Here is a 10,349-nt window from a genome sequence, read left to right on the forward strand (position 1 = left end):
AATCTTCTCCTCAGCATGAGTCATCAGCAGTTGAATAGTGGCCGTGGTAAATTCCAGAGGGGTAGGAGTAGGCATTGTTTCTTTAGTGTTGTCACCTCGTGTTGGTAACACCGGGTGCAACACCAGCAACTTCAGCAGCAGGAGTGGGAGTGGCAGTCCAGGGCAAATCCAGAACTTGATTTCCCTTGAGGAGTCCAGCTGCTAACTTCAAAATCTCAGGTTGATCAGTTAGACCTTCTGTGATATTGCGGATGAATGCCTGAGATTCCAAAACGCCATAAATCAAGGATGGGAATGGTATCTTGGTAGATTTTAGACCTCCATCAGCAAACTGGAGCACTGTCTTGAATACCAGCTTCCCAAAATTGAAAGGACTCCCAGTCCCCCAATGGCATACAGGATGAACGCCTGTGGTATTGTGATTACTGTTGAGTTGGATAAAGGCGTCCAATTCCTCACAGCTATCTTGTGCAACACAGAGTAAAATGACGTGAGCTTAGCTGCAGAAAAATGGTCAAAGAACTTGTTGACCATACCAATAGTAAGAACAGAGATGACTTCATTGATATCTGGAGGATGACCTTCATCAACTTCCGGGGTTGAATAAAGAGAATTGATCACGGCTGGAGTAAACTCGAACAGCCTTCCCCGAAGATAGACCAAACCAAACTTTGCAGATTCTGGATCTTCAATGCTCGAAGTTAAGTTGGCATAGAATTCCAAAATAACCCGCTTACAATAGGGTATCACGGCCACAACAGTAGAATAAAGCTTCCTAAGCTTTAGAAAATCAACAAGATTGTACCTATCGTAGGAGCGTACATCAATTTTCCTCTCATCCAGTAGTCCTCTATGAGTAAAGAGAGGCCAAACAGCAGCAGCATCGCCAGAATAAAACATGAGGGAATGAGCAGCATCAAGGTCATAGTCCTCATCAACAGTGTTGTATGTGGTGTTGACAACACCAACATCAACACTGGCATCAACAGTAGAAACATCCTCTTGGTCCAGAGGTTCTTCATCAGCATCCATGCTGGAAAACTCATTAGAATCATCTTCCTCTCCTATATCAGTACTTTTGTTGGAAGAGCTTGCCCCAAAATCAGTAGAGGAAGAGGAGGAAGAGGCAGTATCTTGATGTGTTTTTCCCGCAGCAAACTCTTCCATCATCTTAGCATCAGGTTCATCATCAGATTGATGACCTGTGGGGGCAGATGATGTAGCCTTTCCTTGCTTAAGGCTTTCAAGATTTGAGCCAAGGTGGCATCTTCATCAGAACCAGCAGTTTCTTGAGGATTGGATGGTTCACCATCTGTTTTCTTTGTTTGAGTGGAAGGAGGAGCTTCATCAAAAAAACTCGAATCACTGCTTTCAGAAGTAGATTTAGTAGTTGGAGCGGAGGCAGATGCAGCAGCGATGAGGGCTTTTTGCGAGCCACAAACTCATAAGTTGCATCTTCAGAATCATCACCCGAAGATTGATCTTCTTCAGCCATGGAGATGCGAGGACCCTTATAAAACCGCCTGGACTGGGTAAAATCAGGGTTATACTCAGCTTTCCTTTTCGATCGGCGAGCCATCGGTGGAGGAGGGTGAACTCGGTTCAAAACAGAGAAATCAGGAGGATTCTCCAAATCAATCGCGTTCCCTGGTTCGCCAGGCATGAGAACAGCAAGAGGAACAGGTTCCATGGGTACTGGAACAATCGGCAGAGAAGACAGCGTGGATGGGATTTCCGGTGTTACAACACTGGAGGCAACATCGGGATTCATATGACCCATCTCACTTCGAATATCCTGTGGATCAAAGTCTGCCATTGCAAATAAAAATTGAGAGTGAGAGAGAGGTAGGGTTTGCAGAGAGAACAATCGGATGAATTGAAGAATCAAGAGGATGATAATATTCGATAAATAGGAAACAAATGATATATATAAACCCTATCACAAAACGGTAACATTTTCCCTCTAACAAACTCATAATTATCCTGATCCCTTATCTCCCCAAGTTAATAACGATAACTTTCCTAAACGGCCAGAATTTTAAAAACCGAGATTTAAGAGATAAAATCCCATAAATAAGGCCATAATCCGAGATAAATATTTCAGCCCAAATCTTTCAGAATTCACGCCACATCAGCCTAACTCCACTGAAACAAAAATCAATCACAAAAATTCAATATTCAGTAAATAGGGTAAATCATCAAAATTCGTCTATTTAGAACCTTACAAAAAAAAACAGAACCCTATTAGCAAAAATTCATATGCATGGCCTATTTTATGCCTAAACATAGTGTAACATAAAATAAAAATGCAATCACAAGCACATGATATGTTTACAAGTGTAGTGTTGCCTCTCGTGTTGACAACATCATCAACAACACCAAAGTTTTTCAAAATTATTTGAAACTTGCACACTTGATTACCCTTGATTTAGAGAGAAATTCTAGAAGTGGTAGCATGCACACTAATCGAACAATCTTCATTGGACTCAATTAGGTAGCTTTTTCCATTTTCTTCCGATTTTTGATAAAGTTTGTATTTATGACATTGGTCAACAAACTTGATAAAAATCTGAACACTGAATTTGCGAAACCACCTTTCACATGGAACAAGAACATAGAATACACGTGCATTCCTCAACTACTCAGTGGTTTAGTCAGAGTTCAAAAATAAAAGGGCCAATGTTCTTAAAAAATTTGCAAAAAAACTTGGCATCAATTGAATCACTGTAACAAAGATTTAAACACCATCCATAACATAGTGAGTGCAGAATGCCTAAAAACCTATATATGCATGACAAGAAAAACAACATTGTTGTCGGTGGTGTTGTAACACCGAAGACAACATATGCAAAGAATTATAATGCACACATGCTGAGAGACCTCCGAAGGGTTGAGAATCTCTCAAAGTCTAATGCTTTAGTAAAAATTTCTGCCAATTGGTTATTGGTTCCAACAAACTCCATTCGAATCATACCTTTCTCTACCAAATCTCGAATAAAGTGATGACGAATGTCAATGTGTTTTGTGCGTAAGTGTTGAATTGGATTCTTTGATATATCCATAGCACTCGAATTATCACAATAGACAATGGGGGGTTCACTCTTAAAACCATAGTCTTCAATCATTTGGTTCATCCAAAGAAGTTGTGAACAACAACTTTCGGCTGCCACATATTCAGATTCAACAGTAGAAAGTGACACACAATTTTGCTTACGACTATACCATGAAACCAAATTATTTACAAGATAAAAACACCCACCCGTAGGGCTTTTTCTATCATTAACATCACCAGCCCAATCAGCATCACTAAAACCTACAAGGTTAGTATTGGTTTTCCTCGTATACCATAATCCCAAATCCAATGTACCCGAAACATATTTCAAAATTCTCATAACAGCTTTTAAAAGGGTTACCTTTGGATCAGATTGGTACCTAGCACATAAACACACAATGAACATGATATCAGGATGAATAGCAGTCAAATACAAAAGACTCTCTATCATGCTCTGATACATGGTGTTGTCAACACCAGACGCAACAGTGTTTTTTCCCAATTTTTCACTCTAGCCCATTGGAGTTTTCATGTTCTTAACATTCTCTTTGCAAAAATTTTCACCAAATTCTTTGCATACTTACTTTGACACAGAAAAATGTCATCATTCAATTTCTTAACTTGCAATCCAAGAAAGTAAGTTAATTCTCTTACCATACTCATTTCAAAAGTAGAAGACATGCATTCAACAAAACTATCAACATACTTTTGAGATGAAGCACCAAAGATAATGTCATCCACATAAACTTGACAAATAAGAATTTCACCTTTGGCCTTTTGAATAAAAAGAGTTTTATCAACCTCACCTCGTTTGAAGCCAATTTCGAGCAAATACTCGGTCAACCTACCATACCAAGCTCGTGGAGCTTGCTTCAAGCCATAGAGTGCCTTATTCAACTTGTAAACATGATCCGAGTGGTGTGGATCCTCAAAGCCTTTGGGTTGCTTCACATACACTTCATCATTTAAAATACCATTAAAAAATGCACTCTTCATATCCATTTGGTAAAGTTTTATACCCATATGACATGCAATTGCTAGCAATATTCGGACTGACTCAATGCGGGCAACAGGAGCGAATGTCTCATCAAAATCAACTCCCTCAACCTGCGTATACCCTTGATCAACCAACCTTGCTTTGTTCCTAATGATATTTCCTGATTCATCTATTTTATTTTTGAAAATCCATTTTGTACCAATGACATTACCATTATCAGGAGGTGGAACTAAAAACCAAACATCATTCCGGACAAATTGTTCAAGTTCTTCATGCATGAAATTTACTCAAAATTCATCATTCAAATCATCATTGACATTCTTAGGTTCAATATTGGAGACAAAACAAGAATGCATTACCTGTGAGTATACGAAACTCATGCATACTAACCCAACCATCTTACGGTAGTCAACTATGTCCTTAGCTTGGGTTTTCCTTGTTCCATGAACATCTCCAATGATCTGTGATGATGGATGATTGTTTTGTATCTTGCTTGGAATGTCTTTTTCAGTAGATACCTCAGTTTCCTCATTACTTTGAGAATTTTCTTCATGAACAGTTTATGAAGGAACTAGTGTTGTGTTTGGTATGGCAACATCCAGAACAACACTGTGTTCTTCGTGAGGAATTTCCAGCAAGCCTTCAATATCATCTTCAGCAGTTTTTCCTTTGAGATATGCACCATCATCAAAAACAACATTAATAGATTCCATAATTGTTCTGGTCCTAAGATTATACATCCTATATGCACGACTATTAGTAGAATAACCAAGGAACAAACACTTAATACTTTTGGAATCAAATTTTGCTAGATAATTTCTATCATTCAAAACATAGCACACACAACCAAAAATATGAAAATAATTGAGATTTGGTCTCTTTCCCATGATGATTTCATAGGAAGTCATCGAAGAATCACTCCTCAAATAGACACGATTAGAAATATGGCAAGCTGTGTTTAATGCTTCTGCCAAAAATCTCTTGGAGATATTTTTTGAGCTCATCATCACCCTAGCCATCTCCTGCAACGTCCTATTCTTTCTTTCGGCAATTCCTTTCTGTTGAGGAGTTTTTGGAGCGGATAACTCTTGTGAGATGCCCTTCTTATCACACAAAGAAGAAAAAAATGAGTTCTCAAATTCTTTTCCATGATCAGTTCTGATCCTAGCTAATAACAAAGTATGTAGGTTAGTAATCTTGGTAAACAACTTCTTAAAAATATCAAAAGTTTCTGATTTTTCTTTAAGGAATCTCACCCATGTAAAACGAGAAAAATCATCAACACATACCAAAGAATACTTTTTACCTCCATAGCTTTCAACTTCCATAGGACCCATCAAATATATATGCAAAAGTTCAAGATACCATGTTGTAACACGGGGTGCGAAACACGGGTTTGCTTACTTTTTTGGCATGCACCGCAAACATATGGAACTCCAGACTTTAGATTTGGAAGACCTCTGACAGCTTCATACTTACTCAAGTTTTTTAAAGTCTTGAAATTCAGATGTCCAAGCTTTTGGTGCCATAGACTAAACTCATCAACTTTTGAATGTCCACATGCCAATTCCTCATCAAGTTGGTAGCAATTATCAACTGATCTTGTACCTGTCATAACACAACAATTAGCTTTATCAAAAACTTCACAAGTATTCTTATCAAACTTTACATGCAAGTCATCATCACACAGTTGATTAATTGAAATTAAGTTTGCATTAAGTCCTTCAACGTGTAAGACGTTATGAAGCTTTGGAAATCCTTCCACATTGAGTGTTCCTTTGCCAACAATTCTTCCTTTTGCACCACCTCCATAAGTCACTTTACCACCATTTTGTTCAATGTAGTCCGTGAGGTGATCTTTCAAACCTGTCATATGCCGAGAGCTTCCACTATCAAAGTACCAATTTCCTGTAGTGTTAGCTTTCAAGAAAGTATAAATAACAAAACATTTAACATCAGACTTTTGTTTCCAAACTTTCTTCACATTTGGACCTTTTCTGTCAGTGTTGCGCTTGGTGTTGTGCAACACGGGAGGCAACACCTGCTTAGATTCCCACAAAATATTGTCATTCTTAAGCTTACGACAGAAAGGCCTGATATGACCAGGTTTGAGACAATAATGACATACAAAAGGACACTTTCATTGTTTTGGCTTTGGGACAGAAACATTTTTCTCAACAATGGGTTTCTTACCTTTAGAAGCGGTTGAAGGATGGTTCAAGGAATCACTGCTTTCCTTCACAAACATTGGTGTTTTGGAGGATTCACCAGTTTCAAAAACAATTTCTTTAAAACCAAGACCAAACTTATCATTCTTACCCATAGTCAAAAGAGAATCAAGTTTGCTTGAACTTGAATTAAATTTAGCAAGTGTTGTTTTTGCTCTTTCAAGTTCCGAATTCAACAACCCTAATTCCTGATCTTTCTTACTCATGTGAACTTCCAGCCTAGCCACAACAGCTTTTAATTCAGTATTCTCTTTGGTGAGAGTTGTGTTCAACTGATTTCTCTTGATCCAATCACAATACAACTCCTCATAGAGTTTCTGTATTCCTTCCAGAGTGTTAGCATCAGCTACATGTTCTTCATGATTACTGGAATTATCAAGGTTAGAAGCAACAAAGCAAACATATTTTTGACCTGTGTTGCGTCCAAGTGTTGCAACACCGGAGCCAACACCAAGTGGATTAATCTTAAAATTTTTCTTACTATCCAGCAAAGCAGTAAAAGATATGAGATCTGCCTGTTCAACCTTTTCTTGTTCTTCTTCAGAATCATCATCACACAGAGAAATATTCATACCTTTACGAAGGCGATTGACACACTCATATGCATAGTGTCCATATCCCTTACATTCCCTGAATTTAACATTATCAAAATTTTTAATTGAGGACTGAATCTTACCTTCATACCTTTGGTGAGGTCCTCGAGTATTAGCTGGTTTTTGAGGCTTCTATGTTGTAGGTAGTTTAGGAAATTTCGAAGGTTGCGCACTTTTCACATATTTTTTTTCTTTCATTACCTCGAGATAATCAGTGAATTTCTTCGAAATCAAGGCAATATAATTTTCTTCAAGATCAGATTCCTTCACTTCCTGTTGAACTTCAGAAAAATCATTGTAAACATCATTAGATACTTGAAAGGCAATGGACTTACCTTTAGTGTCATCTTCGGCCTCCATCTCCATCTCATATGTGCGAAGAGAACTTATCAACTCATCCAAACCCATTATAGATGTATCTTTGGATTCATCTATAGCACAAACTTTGGTGTGAAATCTTTTAGGGACAGAACGAAGCACTTTGGACACAGGTTTCTCGTTCGAAATAGGATCACCAAGAAAAGATGCTTCGTTTGCAAGGCTCTTCAATCTTCCATTATATTCCATGATGGTATCTGATTCCTCCATTCTTAATTTCTCAAATTTTGAATTTAGGAGACGCATCCTTGTCTTCTTGACACTTGCCGAGCCTTCACAATGGGTTTGAATTTTCTCCCAAGCATCCCTAGCACAAGTACAAGTACCAATTAGATTAAACATATTCATATCAACAGAAGTAAACATAGCATTAAGAGCCTTTGCATTATAAATAGCCGCATTATTTTCATCGGCTGTCCATCGTGCTCTTGGCTTTGGTCCGGGTACATCATCATCTCTCATAGGAGGTGTCCAACCATCAAGAACACGTTGCCAAGCCCTGGACTCAATGGATTGAATGTACATGCTCATCTTCAATTTCCAAGGGCCGTAATTTTTCCCATCCAAAATAGGTGGAAGAATTGCAATTGTGTACGGTGTATCCATAACTAACCTGTAACACAAACCAGAAACTCACTTAGTAAAGTCAAGTGGTGGCTCTGATACCACGTGAAAGAAATGGTGTACGTGGTTCGTTATGTAAAATAGGCAGTGTTGTACTTCGTGTTGTAACACCAAAGACAACACAGTGCAGCAAAAATTTAAAGCGTAAATAAAAACTAGTAATTAATTTTGCACGAGTATAAAAACTCGTGCGGGTGCCTTAGGGCTAAATATCACTAGTAAACATAAAATCTGTCTTACAAAGTAATCCTAGTGATTTTACGAAAAGTCATTAAATCCTAAATTTCTCAACAAGTTGAGAAATAAACTTGCATCCTAAACAAGTCAGAGTAAATATAACAGATGCAACTCCCGTAGCCTAAATTGAAGAGACAGTAAAGATCTTCAACAACACAGTTCACACAGTGTTGTCTCTGATGTCTTCAACACGAACGACAACATGGGAACAGCAACAACGAAGGTTGCAAAACCTTGCTTCAGAATCTTCAATTCTTCAACAGAATTCTTCAATGGTTACGCAGCGGTTTGTACGTTTGAAGCCGTATCTCCTTGTGCGTGAAAAACCCCATTTTATAGATTAGCATCCAAGTCTTGAAGGTTTCCTTAGATAGAGTCCTACATGAATAAGGAAACATGTTTTAGTAGGAATAATACTCTATCAAATCTTGCAAATAAAATCTTGATAATATCAAATAATATTATATCTAATAATCACCTTATCAAGACCCGATTTAAGCTTGGCAAATATATATCTTAACATATTAGAGATATACACAAGATATTCACCAAATATATGATCTTGTCTAGAAAGCAAAATCTTATAATATTCAATTTATCAAAGGCCAAAATATTCAAGGAATAAAATTCCTTTCAGATTAGATTTTTAAACGTTGGACATTCTCCACTATAAATACTCAAAGATATACGCAGTTACAGACTTATGAATTTAATTTGAATCATCAAGCGTACAAGTGTTCTCAAACCTTTCACAATCTTCATACTCTAGCAAAGAACCAGATCAAATACTTTGAGCTGCTATCACACACTTATTGTTATACCCAACAACTTCAGTGATAAATTCGTGATACTCAGACAAGCTCCGATGATCATTTTAGCATTACTTTTTGTTGTAAACTTTATCATAAAGTTTTCTGAATTGAGATTGTATTACTAGGACTTCCATTCAAGAGTTGATTGGATTGGGTTTGTACAAAGCGTTGTATAAATCAAATTCTTCTAGTGAAAATCCTCCTGAAAACAGAAGAAGGGGAGACGTAGAAGTTTTAACTTTGAATTTCCATAAAAAAATCTCGTGTCCTTACTTTTATTTATTTTCTATTTGACTAGCTTTACAGTTCAATTTAATGCGTGAGAAATATTTCCGTCTGACTAGATCAATTCTCACAAGCAAATTTTGTTAAATTTTTTTTTAACAATCGAGCTGGTAACTCAACTCAGTTATAAGATAAGTTTTGAAAATATTTTAAAGTGTGTCTTTACGCCCTCCACACAAATTTCGATCCTAACGTATAAAATTAAGGTAGTGTTTGGAGCTGCTTCTAGTTAGGAAGCACTTTTGAGTTTTTCCTTCATAATGCAAAATTGAAAATTTAGTGAAGGCACTAATAATTAAACAAAAAAATTTACATAATCTGATAATAATCATGTCTTTTCATTTTTTGCAATAAAATAAAATATAAAAACAAATAAAAAAAATAAAAGGATGAAATAAATGCAGAGAAAGGAGATTGGCTTCAATTTGATGGTTTGACGGTGTCGGTGAGATTCCGGAAGAAGTCGTAGAATAGAATGATAAATTGGTGGTGATAAGTGAAAATAGGGTTTAAAGTGTTGAAAATATATTATATTATATTTGAATTGTTGAAAATTGAGTTGTATTATTTTGAAAATTAGTGTGTGATGATGTAGATGATGATGATTTAATTTTTGGACTAATCTCCCATTGAGATCTATAAATAGGTCTCTCCATTTGTGTAGAAAAACACAATTTTGAGAGAATAAATTTAAAGTGTGGAGTTTGAGAATATTTTGAGTTTTATAAATTTTACTTTTCACAACACGTTATCAGAACGATCGCTCGAACGTTCTCTATAATTTTCGACGCTCCAAAATACAAGAAGAAGTCAAAAATATTCAACAAGTAAGAATTTTTATTTTACTGTTTATATATTTTTATTGTGTATATATTAATATATAATATCATGTTATGAATTTTTTAAAAAACTTGTTATAAATCTTGGGAGGATGTTAAGACGACATCCCACACTCCCGGTAAGGGATACGACAAGTATAAAAGCCTCTAAGGTTTTTAAACATTATAATCATATTTGTATAATGTCATGTTATTATATAAAAGGTTGTCTATGACACCGATCTTATAATAATGTGATATGATATACTATACCTGACTTTATACTAACTATATTGGTATAATTTCACAATATTATATAAAAGGA

General features: G+C 36.4%; 1 protein-coding gene across 1 annotated transcript; it reads right to left on the bottom strand.

Annotated features, from left to right (window-relative positions):
* Nucleotides 1–4,609: 4,609 nt before the first annotated feature.
* On the bottom strand, nucleotides 4,610–8,441 carry LOC140871984 (uncharacterized). Its single transcript, XM_073274723.1, has 6 exons — nucleotides 8,404–8,441; nucleotides 7,072–7,861; nucleotides 6,211–6,741; nucleotides 5,997–6,090; nucleotides 5,454–5,915; nucleotides 4,610–4,716 (listed from the first exon to the last, which is right to left on the bottom strand). The coding sequence occupies exons 1-6, from the start codon at nucleotides 8,439–8,441 to the stop codon at nucleotides 4,610–4,612; spliced, it is 2,022 nt and encodes a 673-aa protein (XP_073130824.1).
* Between the last annotated feature and the right edge of the window lie 1,908 nt (nucleotides 8,442–10,349).

This window comes from Henckelia pumila, unplaced genomic scaffold (assembly GCF_033568475.1).
Source record: "Henckelia pumila isolate YLH828 unplaced genomic scaffold, ASM3356847v2 CTG_461:::fragment_3, whole genome shotgun sequence".
NCBI lineage: Eukaryota > Viridiplantae > Streptophyta > Magnoliopsida > Lamiales > Gesneriaceae > Henckelia > Henckelia pumila.

Bases quoted from the DNA above. Each gene is read 5' to 3' on its own strand.
- LOC140871984 (XM_073274723.1), bottom strand. From the start codon at position 8,441: ATGGGGTTTTTCACGCACAAGGAGATACGGCTTCAAAC. The intron at 5,916-5,996 runs GTTTTGTTATTT...GGCATATGACAG, and splicing joins ACAAAAGTCTGATGTTAAAT to GTTTGAAAGATCACCTCACG. The intron at 4,717-5,453 runs GTAAGCAAACCC...CATATCTCAAAG, and splicing joins TTGCGGTGCATGCCAAAAAA to GAAAAACTGCTGAAGATGAT.